We start from the raw sequence: 19,001 nt of genomic DNA, 5'->3' as shown, positions 1-19,001 counted from the left end.
CATTTCCTCGGGTCTGGGTGTTTTTGGTACCTTCGTTGTATCTGAATTCCATAACACAAGTGCTTTAGCAACTTACTTTGGGTTCAGAACAATGTATGCGACGTTGTCCCCATTTATTATAAAAAAAAGGTATAAGACTATAAAAAGTTATTCGACTGTCAAAGTTCGTTTTATTATTTATTTGATTGCAACTTAGTTACCATTCGTTAACTAAGTTGCAGATAGTTGCAATACCAACAGGGAATGGTTTATAGCCCTACATGCAATTTGTTCAAAGATGCCGACAGTCGTAGATAAATAGTGTTCTCAGATATATAAAGTTTTCATAGCTTCTAATTGGACGCTTTATAAGGAGTCTTACATGCTCCTAAAGTACTAGTAATTAAAAGTAACCAATAAAGCCAAAAGCGGGGTACAAATGGTACTTAGTAATGTTTGTAAATGTAATGTTATTGAATTTGTAATCGATTAATTGAGTAAATCTGAAGTTGGTTAAATACGCACCTTTTAGTTAAAACAGCATACTTTTAGCCTAGACCTAGATTAGGTAACAAAAATAAATTCTCTACAATTTATTTTTGTTACCTAATCTAGGTCAATAAATATTTAGTGACCTATCTTCCAAAATATTGAAGATATTGCGATAAAAAAATGAATTAAAATATAAAGCATGTTAACATACAATCCTTTAGCAGGACATCTGAATACCGTTTTCCGAAATGGAACACCTTTCGCTTGTAAAATCCGCGCATTAGGTTAAGCAAACTTTATAGCATTCACTTAAGGTATTTAATAGTTACAAAGTAATCTCTCTCTCTAGCTCAAATCACCCATTAACTTGCAGCATACTTAATTACAGCGCTAGTGTGCCACAGTTAGGCTTTTGACACGGCAGACAAACGCATATATCGTGACTTCGGCCAGTAAAGTCGGTTTGTTGATAAAGTCAATTAACGATATCGTAGTAGGGACCCGTATCAAGTGATTCAGCCCACCGTCGCGGCGGCGGTGATATCAGCGGGCCGCCATTGGCCGGGCGTGCCCAAGGGGAGTGGTCTCGGCCCGCTGCTTTTTGTTATACTTTTTCGAGCGGTGCGTAGGCGACCGTAGCCGGCTTTATTCTCTACCAGTCGATTGAAGGCGTTGGTGTGTTATAGTTTATTGCTCTGTTGTCGTTTGATACGTCACGGGGTATCATGTAAATTGTGGCCTTTATTGACGGCAATTTATTCGTGTTCACTATCTTTCGTCTCGTGCTTAATAAGGACTTTATTTCGGAGTTTATTGTGAATTGAGTGTGGTAAGTGATTTTAATTATTGTTATGATTTTTATTATTATTTTACGTTAGTTTAATTTTTGATTATTCTGTATTGATTTAAGAGTATTGATAAAAAATATTCTATTTCTTTTCTGTAGTAGATTGTGTAACTGTGATGCATGTTTTCTTCTGTTTATTTTTAAATTGATTATTCTTTCGTAAATGTATACTATCTTGGATACTCATTTTGACCCGAGTATTTAATGTTATACAATAAAAATTAAAATATAGAAAAACATATTTAAAGCATTAAAAACATCTGTTGTGACAAAACAATGCAGCACATTTATTAATACAAAATCTATTTTAGTTTTATACATTTGTGATGCAGAACAAAAACTTAATTACTTTAAAATGATTAACTATTGCATCTAAACGACGCCTCCTGTCTTCAAAATTATACGCAACAATGATCTATTAAAATAATGACATTATTCCAACAGCTAGGACCATCTTTCATTAATCAAAGCCCACAAGCATATTTGACGTCTCGCTTCATATTTTTTGGGAGTCAAAAAAGGCATAATACATGATATTTTAAAGGCATTTGCATAATTAGGTGAATTTTATTGCTTTATTGAATTAGGGCCGATGTCAGCCTCAAAATTGAAATCAGCAGGGGTCCTTGTGTTGTTAATTTTGTTTATAGCTTGTATTATGGTCAGCTTTGAATGTTATTCTCATATCTCAAGCTCTATAACAGTTGTTAGATATTGTAAAGATGGACAACAATAGCGTATTTATGTTATTGATCTTGGTTTTATTAGCCTCCACGCCGGAATGTGACGGGCATTTTATATTTTTTATTCTCTAACTGGTGTAGTGTCATTTATTTTATAGGCGTCCCGTATGTGGACAAAATATTTTGTCGTGATCATAATTTGTCTAATTTACATGATTATAATTATTATACCATAAATTATAATATTAATTGACATTAAATTTGTTAAAAAATGTTTTAGAGATATTTTTGCCGACGGCCGGCGAAAACGGGTTGATTATTCATATCGAATAAAGATACTAGGTCACGATTTAATTTAAATAGCTACATTTAAATTATCATATAGCGAAATAAATTGTTGTCAATAACACAAAAATGGATACGAAATAATCTAAATATTTGATGTCTTGTCTCAGAAGATACACACTATTACTTTTGATAAAGTATACTTAACTATTCACTGTGCGCAGAACTTACTATGGATTAATTTTGCTTTAATTTTAGTACATACTTTTAGTTCTTCCCTAAAAGCAACAAAAGTCCTGCTCTTTTCATAAACCATACCAAACCCGTACCATTCCACTGCACCCGTTAAAAATATCTACAAGATATAATTTACTTTTTATTTCTGAAAACTAATTACGTCTTCTATTAAAAAAGATTTTCCACTTCTCATGGGTATTATTTGTTGCCTGCATAGAGAGGATGGATATCTTTATTACCCTTTCAACTGATCTCACGTATACATTGCAGCAATGTTCACTAAATTGAGTTCTCACATTACAATAGCCTTAGAAAGAGTGATTTTAACCGTTTTTTACAAAGGGTTGGCCGATCTCAATTCGATTAACATCACCGTTTATATAGACCCGCCGTGCTACCCGGGTCGACTATAAAAACTCCCAATGATAAGCCTTTAGATCGAAGGTCAGAGATCTTTGTAGAGCAGACGATAGTAAATCTTCGTGATGACTTGCGGATGCCTCCGGAACGCGAGCAGCATTGTTGATTGTATTAGACTTAATTAGATCTTAATTAACATTCTGGTTTCTCATTACACGCTACTCGATGCTACTAGCCGCGTTTGTAATAGGAATGTCCATTTACATCCATACCGCTTGTATCTTGATTATTTTTTTAATGTTCACAATATTAAAATTGAAGATTCTCCGTTGTTCGTTATGGAGTGATGAAATTGAATCGGATGCTATTGAGATTGTGATTACGATAAATAATATTAGCTTTGTGAATGTTATTAGACAAGCAGAAGGTTTTTTAACCGAGTCGTTCAAAGAAACAAATTATGTAGAAATGTACGGTATTCCCAATGATAATAATTTATCTGCCGACAATGGAATGACTAGGAATGCAATGGAAAAACTATGCAATGCGCTTAATGTGGATAGAACAAAAGAATAATTAAACTGATCAAATAAATCTTTTAATGAGGAAATCATGGAATTGTGGATTTTGTTCCTTTGTATTAAGAGTAAGTTTTATAGATTTTTCTAAGTGATTAAACACTTGAGTGAAGGACGATACGTTAAAGGAATTCGAACTCTGTTTAATAGCATTAGCGTGGTACTGTCAGGGTTATCAGGTAGCAGACAGCCATCAGTCAGGGACGGGTGAGTCAGACACTTGCAGCTCTTATCTGAAGCTCAACGATATAATCCGAGACACCATTAACACTTAACTCCAGACCTAATGGACAAAAACGTTTAATCCTTCAATTCTTAGAGTTTACGATAAACTGCAGAATGGAGATTCCAAAGTTTGGACAAATATTTTTATAACTAGTTTGTTTTCATTATTGCTTCTTCCATCAAGTCAGACGGATCGGATGGGTGAGATTTTTTTTATAAAATTCAGACGAAAGGCAAAAATAATAAAAGAATCTAAAAAAATATGGATTATTTTCAACATTAATTTCAAATGCAAATAAATACAAAGATTATCAGAGCCTAATAACCTTTTCATGTACAATAGATACAAGGGCTCAAGCATTTGATTATCGTTCATTGAATGTCTGGTAAGACAAAAACATAATCCTCGAGGCGCCTCCTCATTCCTATCCTTCCTAATCCTATTATATTATAATTCTTTCACAGCAAGGGAAATATTATCTTATCTGAATATATTAAAACTCCATAATACGTTATCGTTGGATCATCGCCAGTAAATTGTTTTACATTGTAATTTTTAAATTCATTCTCTTTTTTGCGAACATTATTTTTCTATGTAAAAACAGGAAATAGTCGATAATTACCTAATTGAATTAATTGAACTTTCATTGAGGTCATGCTGTGACTTTTGACGCATAGCTACTCATTTTAATAGTGTTATTTATACAGATACTGGAAAATTAGGGGACACGTTGATCTTTTTTGATTCACGGATGTAAACGGAGGAAATGTATCGTTTCTCATCATTGGAAAAATATGAAATTCTTCAAAGAAATTATGATTTAGATGTACATAGCAAACGGTAACTGCAACATGCATCGTCCATATAAATGATTCATTGCTAATTTCACACCGTACTGTTAACTCCTTAAGGCTGCGTATAAATCAAATTATTATAGTTTTTCTATAACACAAGCATTGCCGATACACTTTAATTTATTCTTACAAACATGGTCTACAATTATATCTCTACGTGAATCGATTATGTTACAACCGCATTAGGCAGTATGAGCTTCATAGCTGCATTAACTATTCCAAAAGCATGTTCATTTACGGCGCTAAACTCTGACATTACAAGTTTTTACATTCTTTATAACGACCAGTGTTATCCAATAGTGTATTAAATTATTACGATCTTTGCCAATATTTATTACAAGGGGATTAATTGAAACACTACGTACACGGCCAGTATTCGCTGAATCGTTTGTTAATTATATGATAGAGAAGTCTAGACTTAATTCACACATTTTTAATTACAGTTTTATGACGAATAAATTAGCTATTGAAAGTTAGGGGTTTCTATTGAAGTGGGCGGGACAGAAAAAGGTTAAGGTTTTATTCTAAGGCAAACGAACTTGGTACTGTTAGATAGAGTGCAAAAAATAGTCTAACATAGTGTCGATTACCCGCCGAATAGAGTCAATCAGTGTAATTTTCGTCAATATTCACCGCGAGTTCGGTGAAGCGTTAAATTTTACATCTTGATTGCTTTATTTAATTTACTCGAGTATTTGTTCCAAGTACCCGAAGTGGTAATACTGGACCGTAGCTGTGCTTAATTTATTTTTTTAATTTGTTAAATTTGCTCACGAATTTCACTGCGGCTTTCAATATTTTTGTGTTATTTGTGAAGTGTAATTAGTTTTTTTAACTATCATTTAAATTTCTCGGAGAATTGCCAGTTGTACGGACAATAAAATAATTACCTCGTTGAAGATGAATTCTATTACTTCGGACATTTAAATTGCTAAAAAACTCCATTATTTCTAGGCTTCCCTTTCGAGCAAAAACATTTATTTGCATTGCTTATAGACGGAAAGATAAATTCGCAATGTTTTTGCTGATATTACTTAGCAAAATAAATTGGCATTAAACTTTCTTGCTGGTTTTCATCGCATTATTACTTATAGATTTACCGTAGAGCCTGTTAAGTAATTAAGTGGATTTTAATGTATCTGTGTCTATTAATACGCTAGATACATTAAAATGAGTTGATATAAGTATCTTTGGAGTTTATGATATTGGTTTAAATGGTATTAATTTTCAAAGTCAAAATAGGTATTGGGACTCGCGATTAGCGGCGCGTGCGACAGATGGTCGGCTGCGGCGCGCGCGCAGGTGTCGTCACGCGCAATAGGAACAGATACTGACCACTAAACGAACTAGCTAATCAGACGTGAACTATAACTGATTTCGTCGAGGATAAACTACGAACAAAACAAATGCCTAACAGTTCATTGGCTTTAAACGGTTTGGTGCCCATTGCTAAAGTAAGGTCAAGAATCATTGGTTTAAGTCTCTTGCACTGCATGAGAACAGAAGTCTTTTGTATGAAATTATGAATTGGCGACATGTAACTTTGGGAGTAAGAGAATCATCTGTTTGTGATCTTGGATACATACTAAAAATAGTTCGATGATAATACAATAGCAGTTTTGAACTTGCACAAGTCTAATGATGAAGATAGAAGAGCCCTCTTAAGAACGTAATTTGAACTTCGATGATACCTGATTTAAAAGATCCATTGAAAGAAAGAATTTTAACGAAAACTCAATTGAAATTATGACATATTAACTGTTACCCGCGAGTTCGTCCGCGTGGTTAGGAAATAAAATATTTTCTCGTAATAAATCGTAGCCTATGTGTTAATCTAGAGTGTTAGCTAACTAAATACCAAATTTCATTAAAATCGGCCGTTTTGACGTGAAGAAGTAACAAACATACACACTCACAAACTTTCGCCTTTACAATATTAGTGGGACAAAGACAGGAATAACCGCTCAACAATAATTACTAATTACATATAGTTATAATTTACGTTTATTACTATTTCTCGTTCAATTCTTTGTTACCTACAGGTACATATTTCCCACATATAAAAAGTGAATCCGATAAAAGCGAAACTAGATACTTATATAAATTGATTTCATGTCGCCATTGCGTGTCACTCACCGTGAGAATTACTTTCATGTTGTGTAATAACCTAATTTAACAATTGCCAGTTTAACTTGAAATAAATAGTTTTCATTTACCATTTGTCTGCTATTTATGTCATTAGATATTGGATCCTTGTTTACTGTTATTCGATTAGTCGTTTCTGTATGTCTGTTATGTTCTGTATGTCTGTGTTGCATATGACTTATAAATGCCTGAACCTATTTTGATATATGCGTCGTTAGATGCTGCATCTGTCTAGTGACGCTGGCTGTATTTTGCAAAGGAATTCATTTTTGTGACTTCAATAATCTAGCTATCATGGTTCATGAGACAGCCTGGTGATAGACGGACGGAACGACCGCGACGGTTGGACAGCAGCATCCCAGTACCCCCTTACCCTTCAGGTATAAAAGTCTAAAAACATCTAGAAAAAGTTAAAAAAATACTTGCATATAAGTAAGTACATGCTGTCACTCGACTAAATTGCTAAGATACTTTTTTCTATACTCTGTTCCTGATCGATCTGTTACTAATATTTTTTACACGGATAAATACGCAACGAATGTTTTTAAACAGTATAAAACATAGCAAGGTTTCTGTTGTAAAAAACAGCATTAGTTACATGGTTAATTAGTGAATAAGAATCGTAATTATTGGAGCGTTTCAATCACAATTTTTAAAGTTATTGCCTCTCATAAATTATTTATCTAATTATTGTCTTTTATTAAATTGTTTTCTCTTTGTTTTTTAAACGGTATATTTTTTGTTCGTAATTTTCTTGGGTTGAGATTTTTTTTATCGTCCGGTTCACGTTTCTCAATAGTTTCTTCTGATTCGGAAATATAACAAAAAAAAAAGAATTAAAGGCTTTGGCATGAAATTTATTATTCCAAAGAAACGTAACTACTTATACAATTATGCTCAGTTGATATCGTTGACCGCAAGTAATAAGCTGCCTACTTAAGCACAATACAGTCCCCAGTTATCGTTATTCAAAGATCGCGAAATACAAAAGGTCTACTCAAACACAAAAGGCAGCCTAAATTAGTTTTCTTGCATCACTAATCACACATTCAACAATCAACTCTATCGTAAGGCTACTAAGGCTCATATTTGAATATCACTAAAAACTTCACAAAATATACCGGTTAATTATGACTGAAATGTAATTAAACACTTGTTTAATTGGATCTCTCTAGTTGATTAACTGTGCTAATTGTTTCTGAGATATAACGAATCGTGTTTGTCGTCCGGTTAGAAAAGTATGCGGTAATTGCCAACATGACGGTAACTTAGTTTCGTTTTTGTAATGTTGGTAGTGGCATTGTTGGGATTGTATGCTACATTTTACTGCCTAATTACTTTTACAAAGAACAGAGAAATGTTGTGAATGACGTGCAAAGTCGTTGTTTTGTGAACGAGAATTGCGTTGCGTTTTGTTGCTAAGCAATTTAATTTGTTATAATTAATGAAGTGTTTAAGGGTGTGGTTTGATTTTTATTTCGTTGTTCTTGTTTCGTCTATTTACATACTCAATTTTTCGACACACCTAACAACCTACTTAGCTCCATTCATACATTTGTATTTAAACAGAATCAGACGTATTCACAGAAATAGTTTACACATCTGAATACATCGTACTTGATATATTATCTTATATCTCGCCATCTTCTAGACTGTGTTGAAGCGAGACTTGTAGAGCGTCGTCTCTTTTCTTCGTCTTCTCGATCCCTGGTACATCTTTAGGCTGGTATTATTATTAATAACAAGCATATGATGCACTCTTATATATCATATCTTGGTAGTTACATATTTCCTCAACAGCTGTGGAATGATAAATTCAGATATTATTTAACACTAGCTGACCCAGCAAACGTTGTTTTGCCTAATGAATTACTTCTAGTTGTATGTATTTTTAATGCCACATTATTAAAAAATAAAAACAAAAAATTTCGTCAAAAAAATAAAATATATTTTTTTTGTGTGAGCAACCCTTAACACTTAGGGGTGTGAAAAATTGATGTTAGTCGAAGAAGATATATTATTCTCCTCGTAGCACTCGAATCACACATATGCCTTCCTAACACTTTTCCACAAACATATCATAAATATAAAGTTATGACTAACTAAACTGCGAACAATAAATGTGTTTAAACTAAAATATTCTTAACAATAAACACTTTTTTACATAATGGTAATAATTTCTCTTGGGCATCGCTTTAACGTTGTAATCTGCGAAGCGAAACGGAAAAAAAAAACCTATTTTACTGTTAGTACTAATTTTAAATGCATTCTTAGGGACCCTAGCTGTCTTTTATATTTCTTTTTTGTATCTTTAAATAGTTTTTTTTTATGTCAAGAATATTTTTATTGCTCCTTTTAATTACACGTCCTATGACATTTTTTTTATTTGTTTTTAAGGTAGGGTTTTCTTATGACGGGAGCAATAATTATTCTAGATATAAAAGTTTGATTTCGATACTATAGTAATTTGTTATGTTAAATTACTTTCTTAAAGAAGTAAAAAAAATCGTATTATTAGATCGGAAGCAGTGGGAAATATCGCTGGAAATTCATAAAATACGTAGGCATGACGTCCCATGCAATAACTTTACAGTTATATAGGTACCAATAAGCTTCATACTAGCTCCATTTTCCTTCGATTGTGACAATTTTTTTGTCACTCTGAAAAGGCATTGGTTGTTGAACAATTTTCAACCCGTTTTGTTTTTACAAGACACTTAATTCCTCAGTTTACAATAGGTACCTTAAAAGACAACATTTTCGTAATTCACACTTTTTGTTACTCTTATTACTGGCCGTAAGAAGTCTTGTTTACCAAAAAGGTTCCAGTAGCACACGGCTATCTCCATCTCCTTGCATTTCAACCTCTTTACAAAGGTTAGTAAGAAAGCGGATGTTTGGCATTGCAATTTAGATGGGCAATAATGATAGGGCGTTAATTGTGCTTGACGTTTAATCACAAGGGCCTGAACCTCGACACAGCCCGTTGCATTGTAATAACTTCGAACATTATCTTTAATATAATTATATCTTTCTTATAATCAACGTAAATAAAAATGTGAAAGGTTTACACGATATTTTATTGTTAGCTTCAATTATATTAGTTATCGTGGCCATCGACTTTTTATTCTGCTTATAAAATATAGGTATAAGTATTGTTTGATGGATACCTTTGTGAAACTTGTAACGGATAATGCTAGCCATATTTTAAATATAGCTTCTGCCGGTAGAAGTAAACAACTGTTTGGAAACAGGTCACGTAAATAAAATTAAAATAGCAGTAACAAATAAAATTATGATTAATTCATCGAAATTGGAAGAGAAGAGTTTTTGTTTTCTATGGGAGAGGGTAGTCTTTAGACCTGAGTATATTTGTGGACAAGATATATTTTTTTAATATGGCTCATTTCCTCGTTGTTTCAGCAAACCGCCCGGCACCTAGAGCTTATGCTATAACGTTTTTAAAGAGCCTGGAAAACGGCGTAGTTGAAATAATAATTTTGTTTTTGAATCTGGTTAAAAAGAATTAATAACATTTGAAAAATACACGAAAAGGCGTATGAAAAAAAGTAAATACGGATTTTAATTAAATAAAAACAATATTATATGCTAAACAATTAAAACTCCTTTTAAATCATGCCAAATTTCAATCCTTTGTAGAAATTAACGCGATCACAATTTTAATGAATTTTTTATTGCTCTTTGTAATACGAAGTTATCACGCTCTATAAACCATGCATTTTGTTAATACTTTCACACCTTTTATATTACTGTTGTTATGTGAGTTTAAGCTTTATTTTTATAATTGACTGGATTATACGAAGATTACAAGGAGATTAAGAATTATGACTTAATCTTGATTGAAATGTGTTATTAATTGAAATTATAAAACTGTATTACGTTTTTTACTCTTGTTTTTGAATGTAAATACCATGTTTCTCTGCCGTCTACATGTAAAATGTACATAGGTTTATTATTTGACTTGTAGATCAAAATTTTTCATTATCAAGAAGTTAGGTAACACTAGTCTTTCGAAAACTTTTCCAACTATAATTTCACTTAGTAGCGAAACATATTAAACCTTATTTAGTAGTTCACATATACAAGCTATGAATCGCGGCGGCTGGTTGCAGTTCGGGAGTTAAAACTAAACTCTTCATCAGTGGATGTACTTCAAAACAAAACCTCCTTTGCCAGTGTATACTTACCAATAGTAAAAAAGTATTAACTACTTATATAAACTACTGAAAAAAAAACATAAAAACACAAAGAATAAACTAAGTCTCCTTTGTTCCAGAACTCAATTCGAAGCCCTCCATCATTTTCTATTTCCCTCACCTCATCATGGGCGTCTCTGAGCCTGGATCCTCCTCCACTCCTGACCTTCCTCCACTGGATCATGAGCGCCCTGGCTCTGGCAGCGGCCTTGACGACGAAGACATCCCTCAGAGGAAGCAAAGGCGGTACCGGACCACCTTCACCAGCTACCAGCTTGATGAACTGGAGAAGGCTTTTGGAAGAACTCATTATCCTGATGTGTTTACCAGGTACGTCCATAGAATGTTACATAACCTTCTTGCAAAGATTTGTGAACATCACCATGTATAGTACATAATATATCTACCTATTGTTAAGCATCCTTCTTGCAAAGCATTTTGGGCATGTTCCATTTTTTATGGGTGCAAGGAAGTGAAACTATATTTTTTTTATCCTGGAGTTTCAAAGTGCTGAGGGCTTGTTGGTTATCATAGTAGATCATGGCTTAGGTATTCGGGTTGTAATGTGAGGTGCCGTGCATCTCCCATAAGAACAACTCTTTTATAATATGTGTTTGAATAGAATGGATACATTATTAATTTATGCATGCTTTAAATGATAAGAGATCGAAAAAAATCAGTTTATAATATTTATTTGATTTAAATAACAAGGTCCTTTTATATTAAACCTGCATGTTATACTTGCTATCACTAGAATATGTTTTTTTACTGAATCACCTAGGAAGATTTAGTAGAAAACATTGTACTTAAGACATATGCACATTTTTAACAATAACTTCATTGTTACAGAGAAGAACTGGCATTAAAAATCGGCCTCACCGAAGCTAGAATACAGGTAAGGAGAAAATTATTTATACAAATTATTTTTCCATAAATTAGTTATTTATATTCGGGCTGTCCATTAATGAATTTCGGAATCATCCATATATTCATCGGATCGATATTATTAAGTCAATCAAAACGTCGACTAAGGGAAAGTAATAAAATCGGATGCGTTTTCTTGAGCGGTGCGACAAAAAGTCGCACGTCTGGCCCCCCGCGGCCGCGCGACAGGGCGCCGGCCTCACAAGTCACGCTCATAAGGTACTTTACACATTCCATACTCTATTAATAAGTATACCACATAAAATTTTGTCGTAAGCATCGCTTTAAATAATTCACACACGTTAATTTACTCACTTTGAATTCAATTAACTGATTGTCGGTTAATCATTTCGTTCGATGTGAATTGAATATTTTAATTTTGAAATCAAGACATTTTTCTCATGGATTTGCTGTTAAAACGATGTAATCATTATTACTTTTTAATTTTAAAAGTACATGACTAAAATGAAAACTTATTTTATGTTCGTTCGATTCATATAACTTTTCTATTTTACACAAATAGGAGTTTGGACTATTAACTACTCAAAGATACATTGTATTTTATTGCAGAATTTTAAATCCAGTTCCAAATAAAAAGTTCTGAACAAGCACAATATAAAAGTCGTAAAAATATTTAAATAAAAATAAACTAAAAATAATGGCAAAAGAATGAAAAACTCACCAATCAACGGATCAGTACATTTGGCTAACACGTTACACGATAATTAGTAACGTAACATTAAATTACTGCTTTTATTACCCAACATAAAATGTACGCAAATAAAGCCGGCTTCACTTCACAAGACTAACAGAAAACTGTTCAAAAACATTCCTTAATACACTTACAATAAAACACATATTTATGGAAAGCTATTTAACAAGCAAAAATTAATTATTTTCCTCACGTCTTAATGTATACAGGGCTTTATTTGTAGGTTAACCATAATAATCAAAATAGAACGGATAATTCCCGTTAACATACTGGCCAACAGTCGCTATTAAATGTAGTAAATTAAAAGAAGCTTAGCGTATTACAAAAAAAAAACTGAATGCATAATTATTTTAATTATTCAATTATTGTATTTTATTGCAGTTTTATGTGTTTATTGCATTAACGAGTGGTAACATTCGTAGGATTATTTATGTTTGACAAATCTTGTTGTAAAAACTTGCAAATTAATTGTACAAGCTTATTCTGGTATAAATATTGTTGTCAAACAAAAAGAGTTATTGTATTAATAGGTAACCTAATTCAAATCTATAGGTTTTGAAACTTAAAATGTGCTTCGGTACTGTCTTGGTTCATGAGATACAGTCTGGTGGAGGACGAACACATATTCGGACAGACAGCGGTGCAATAGTTATAGGGTTCCGTTGTTACGTTTATGTATTGAACCCTAAAAAGAAAAAAATATTTCTACTGTAAATTCCGATTAAGTATTCGTCTTTTTGTAAAATTACGTACATTAAGCGATTACATTATACAAATACGTATAAAGTTATTAAACTTGATAGTATTAGCATGATTTACTATTATCTAAATAACTTTTAGAAATAACTCATTTAAATAGCAATTATTTCCAAGAATTATCATCGTGATCGTCTTCATTATGTCTACATTAAAACTACGATTTACGTTAATAAAAGGCATTGCATATTAAATTGCCAAACAATTTTTGATAGTTTTACTAAAATTCAATTTATTACATAATTCTCCTAAATTTATAATTATCCTCTCATCGTGGTCACCTTACGAAACGCTATTTTATTAAAATAATTCTTTAAAACGAGCTCTTTACTTTTACAATCTCGTAAAAGGTCACAAGAACTTAGTTTTTTCATACTCACTTTGCTTAAAGTGCACTATTAAAAGAGATTAAAACGATTAATATCTGTCATTATGATGTCGAAGTATGGTCACAATACGAAATCAAGATTCCTTATAAGAACTGTGGGGAAACGCGACTCCGCCCGTACACATATCGGTGTAACGACACCTTAATGATCACTTAATCACGGCATACGGACCCGTCGGATGTTTTCATTAATGTCCGAGTCACTGCAAAATTGGAAATACGACTTTGTTGGAAATTGCCAATTACTTAGAAAACGTTGATGGTTTTTAGCTGATAGACGTTTGCGGACTTAATGGGAAGACTTTAGTTTTTGTCGTACGGTACAGGTAATGCATGATATTCAGTTTACTGATAGAATAATTTGTATGTATCGATTACGACGGTGCCTATTAATAGCGGACTACAAATGGTGTATGCATGCATTTTGTTATGCAAATGCGTTGACATGACATCGTATAATAAAAATTTGCTACTAGAAACTTCCTCTATAATGGCTTCGCAAGCTCTACCTCTATAATCGATGAAGCAGATGGCTCGTTACGTCATCACACAATTCATCATATCATCGTAAACATACGTCACTGGGCGCGGTAAGGTCGGCAAATTAAAATATAGGCATTATTATCTTACCAAATTCTTAATTGATTACCAGAAATAATAAATCACATATATTTATAACCTATCTATTTTATAGACAGAAGTTACTAAACATGTATGATTAAGTGCTATAAGACTTTTATATTTCAATTACGGAATTGATATAGCAATTAAAATGAAACCCAATTTGTTTCATTAATCATCTGAATGAACAATTTGATGATTGCAAGAAAGAAATACTGGCCAGCACACAGCCCGTTCTTATTTCAAAACAAAAAGATGGCGCCGACTTTTAATTTAAGAGTTGTGTTTGGAATCAGAACGGTTTTCCATAAGTGATAATTGTATGAGTGATGTTTGCCTCAATTCAATAGCAAAAAAAATGGCGCATTGTTCATAAAATGTATAAATAAATATAAATTATATTCATGCCCATGTAACATTGCCAACCGCGGTTTAATTAAAACCTTTTTGCCTTCAATAGCAAACGTTTACTAATGAGTAGAAGTTCCATTTATGTTCAGATTAGGCCTTTGCGGGCAACACGAAGTGACTCTTAATTAACTTTGATTTATGTTACATTTCTTTAGTTTTTTAATATAATATATTGTCAGCTAATAATGCTATCCGAAGGTCGTAAAGTTTCTACTTAATTGTTTAATTATGTTCGCTGTGAGAGTTATTAAACTGTTAATACTAGAACTAGAAAGGCAGATAATAAATCTATGTGTGAATTGATAACCCGTATATAATATTTCAAACATACACACTATGTAAACTCAACCTTAACTCATAGCAATAAGTTTTAAATTGGTTTTACAGTTTTATCTGGAATTGAGGAAAAATTGTTGTCACTACGTACGTTGAAAGGATTGTTAATTGTTATGCGCGTTATAAAAGTTCAACCGTGGATTTAACATTATGATAATTGCATTACACATGGAGAATTCTAATGGGGCTTAAGTGTGAAGCAAACAACTGTTTTTAATATAAATAGGACTGAGGAAACATCATTTAATTTATTTATCATGCCTCCATGCGTCGGCATTGAGTTTTTCCTATTGGAAAAAACAAAACAAATAAATACAAAATTAACGTTCCGTTTCAGTATATTATCATAACAGTTATATCTAATACTATGCATAATTGTTGCTTCGCTAAGTCAGATTCGAAAATGTCTATTCGTCTCTACATTCCATTTTTAAATGACGAAGATGACATGGCACCGTTTTTTCGGAAGAGAAATCAATAAAACCTACCAATATTCTTTCCTTTGCCTTTTGTTTACCGGAGCTACGTACACGGCACAGTTGCGGTACGATTTCCCTTTCGGACAATCCCAAGGCTCATCATACATCAGCTCAAATCGAACATGAACTCTACATTTTCCTACGCGTGTTTTTTTAATACTTTATCTACACTTTCTTCCATCCCCTCCCCTCTATAGTTAAAATCTTTCTCTAAACTTAGCATTTTCCCAACAGGTGTGGTTCCAAAACCGTCGTGCTAAATGGCGGAAACAGGAGAAGGTGGGTCCTCACGCTCACCCGTACAGCGGGTACCTCGGAGGGGCACAGCCACTGCCCACGTCAGCTTCTCTGCCGGGACCACCTCACCCACTGTCGCAGCTTGGCTTCGGGCTGAGGAAGCCTTTTGATGCTGCCTTGGCTTCCTTTAGGTGAGTTTCTTGGAATTTGGAAATTGGAGTTTTATGTGAAACTGTCCCTATATTACCTTAAAGATATATTTCAGCTTCAACCCAATTATGTATCCTGTTGTGTGTTGTGACAATAAAATTTATTTCATTTCATTTCGTGAATTGTTGGATTCTATATCTGACGACAGTTTCTAATGTAACTTGGATATCGGACACAAAAGTATCTTTCAGCCAAATTATTGCACCAACTAATATAGTATTATTATCTACAGGTACGCCAGCACACCATTATTCGGAGGTCAATACCTGCCTCCGCTATCGCGTCCGCCTCTATTCGGGGCTCCGCTATACGCGACCTCTCCCGCTCACTTCCACTCCCTATTCGCGAACCTCATGCCCGAACCGCCCCGACTGTCACCCGAGAGTTCCCGACCGACGCCCGGTGTATCACAACCGTCACCCGATCATTCCCGATTGTCGCCCGAAGTTACACGATCCCCTGCGCCGTCCATGTCGCCTCCTATATCGCCGGGGAGTGAAAACCTTCACATGCACCCGTTAATGGATGACGTTCGATCCTCCAGTATTGCCGCTTTGAGACTAGCTGCCCGCGAACATGAACTCAGATTAGAATTACTACGACAAAGAGCTGATCTGATCTGTTAATTAGTGTTAATTGTAAATCTATATCTAAATAATTTTCATAGTAATTGTAAAAAGTTTGCTATCATAGTATTATCTAATTTAATTTCTCTTTGATTTGGTATCCAGATTAGAATTTTAGTTTAAGTTTTGGTTTTGTACATAGATATAATGTTAAGCATGTTAATTTAGTTCTTAATTTCCTATCGTAACCCCGTCCACTATACTTAATGTAATTATTAAGATAAATAAATGAAGTTATTTTTACGTGACATGTTTTATTTATGACAAATGTTTTTACTTATTGCAATATTCATTGTATTATTTACCAGTTGTTCATCGATAATACTGCACTCAATCGACATTATCGCCATGATTAAAAAGTAAAACCAGAGTAATGACTCTACTCTCATCATTCACTGCTTTTCAAACTTATCATTGACAGGGAAACATCATATGCGCGCTCTCAAACGGTCTGAAAGTTAAAAACAATAAATGTGGAAAATAAATAAATTGAAGTCCATAAAACAGTTATAATATAAGCCTACCTCTAATATTAATAGGAAGCAACTGATAAATAATAACAGTCGAATATTTCAATAGAACGCGGTGACTCATGGGTCATTAATCGTTAGTTCCTAGCCATGAATAATCATATTATATTCTAAAACTCACCATGACAGGATAATGTAATTAATATCAAAGATTTCATCCGCGAAATATAGTTAGGTACTTACAATTTGTTGGATTGAGGCTTCTGTAAGGGTCAGGTTATATTGGAAGCGGGAGCGATTATATGAATGGAAAGTATTATCTGCGCTGCATGTTACAAAAGACTCGGGTTTCTTGAGTGGTTCATCTCAAACTACATTATTTTGATTTTAAAATAGTTTTTTTTTTTATTAAAAAAAAGACACATGTTCATTGTCTTGTTTATCTTTTATAGTTTTTTTCCAACTTTTAACATGTCTTGATTTTTTTCTGCTTGAAACGCTTCAACTAACGCCGAAGGCACGGCGCGGCGTGGGGATAAGGATTTCGAACTTTCGAAGGTTAAAAACACCCCGGGCCCCTTCAACTGCCTAAGCCAGAGCTACGATATCGCTCACGTATGCTCTGCAGTTCTAGCTGAAAGAGATCTATAGTCCTACAACGTCGACCCTTAACAATCGCTACTCGCCAACAGTCTTACCACTCCCTATCACTGATTCACCGTCAATCACACACAATCATCACCAATTTGGCATTAGTCACCCAAGGCCGGGTGAAGGGACGAGTCTACGTGCCGCAATTATACGCCTGACCTCTCAGGACGAAGCTGTGGTTAGCGAGATGTGCAGGCTAGATTGTGAAGTATGGATAACAGCTGATAGTCTGGGTTTTGGTATAGTTAAAGACTTGGTTACATTTTAACGCAAAAAGAAGGGTTGTAAGTTTGACTTGTCAGTCTGTCTGGGCATATTCTCGATAATAAAGAAATACACTGCATTAGTTTATACACTTTACTTGCATTTACTCACTTCAAAAGGGAGTGTGATCATTGAGTTAACTTCGATATTTCTTCTGAGGGTAGTCAGATAGGAAATGTCGACTCCAGCGTTCTCAAAAAAGACATGTAAAAGTGATGATATATCCTATTTGCAGAATGATTTCAATAGAACACCATTCCAAAGTCACTGTGAGAGACGCTTTTTTGTATTTATTTACTTAAAAACTTTAAAAAGTCGTTAAACATATGAAGTTATATTAAACGACAGATAGTCGTGTGCACATTTCCTTAAGCACTATTTTCTTTACGACAATCAAGAATACATAAAAGAGCCCTTTTCAAAATTATATTTAATAAACATCAAAATTTTATTAGTATTTATTTGACAAACAATTACACGCATCCTTTGTGATGATAATGGCGCTTATCATGAGATTTTATGAGCCCCGTCGGCCAGCGGGCTTACTTTAGTAACGTAGAAGTATCGATTATAATTGTTATCGATAAATGGCTGTCGATGTTTTCAATTTTATGGTAAGTTTGAGTATTATTTTGTACTGGATACCTATTGATTGAAAGAAATTACAAATAATTAAAATTCTATGTATATGTAAAGTAAAGTAAAGACATTCTCTAAATAACAGACATCGAAAAACGAAAGTAGTTAAACCACACTCACTCAAGAGATAAGAGAATAAAATATGTACCTATATATTTTAAATTATACCTTTTATTAAATTTCCTTCAACCGCCAACACGTAAGTGGCGAAACAAATCGATTTCTACGATCATTTGTGTATAAATATTTATCGATACAATTATTTATCGATAAAACTGTGCCATTGATATAGATTTTTTAGTGTTGGATCCTCGACTGGTGCAAGCGCCTGCGCCTTGCTAACTTTTATTCACTGATCTTTAGGTACCAGAGTT

The 19,001-nt window shown here is 33.5% G+C and overlaps 1 protein-coding gene across 1 annotated transcript; it reads left to right on the top strand.

Annotated features, from left to right (window-relative positions):
• Window positions 1-1,033: 1,033 nt before the first annotated feature.
• LOC113501362 (homeobox protein aristaless-like) lies at window positions 1,034-16,656 on the top strand. Its single transcript, XM_026882496.1, has 5 exons — window positions 1,034-1,300; window positions 10,984-11,233; window positions 11,753-11,798; window positions 15,765-15,958; window positions 16,210-16,656. The coding sequence occupies exons 2-5, from the start codon at window positions 11,031-11,033 to the stop codon at window positions 16,601-16,603; spliced, it is 837 nt and encodes a 278-aa protein (XP_026738297.1). The 5' UTR covers window positions 1,034-1,300; window positions 10,984-11,030; the 3' UTR covers window positions 16,604-16,656.
• The last annotated feature ends 2,345 nt before the right edge of the window (window positions 16,657-19,001 follow it).

Source organism: Trichoplusia ni, chromosome 15 (assembly GCF_003590095.1).
Source record: "Trichoplusia ni isolate ovarian cell line Hi5 chromosome 15, tn1, whole genome shotgun sequence".
Lineage (NCBI taxonomy): Eukaryota > Metazoa > Arthropoda > Insecta > Lepidoptera > Noctuidae > Trichoplusia > Trichoplusia ni.
This window is presented reverse-complemented; position numbering and strand designations above follow the sequence as displayed.

Excerpts from the sequence above, each read along its gene's own strand:
- LOC113501362 (XM_026882496.1), top strand. The coding sequence starts at position 11,031 with ATGGGCGTCTCTGAGCCTGGATCCTCCTCCACTCCTGACCTTCCTCCA. Across the intron at positions 11,234-11,752 it reads TATCCTGATGTGTTTACCAG|AGAAGAACTGGCATTAAAAA; the intron begins GTACGTCCATAG and ends TCATTGTTACAG. Across the intron at positions 15,959-16,209 it reads GCTGCCTTGGCTTCCTTTAG|GTACGCCAGCACACCATTAT; the intron begins GTGAGTTTCTTG and ends TATTATCTACAG.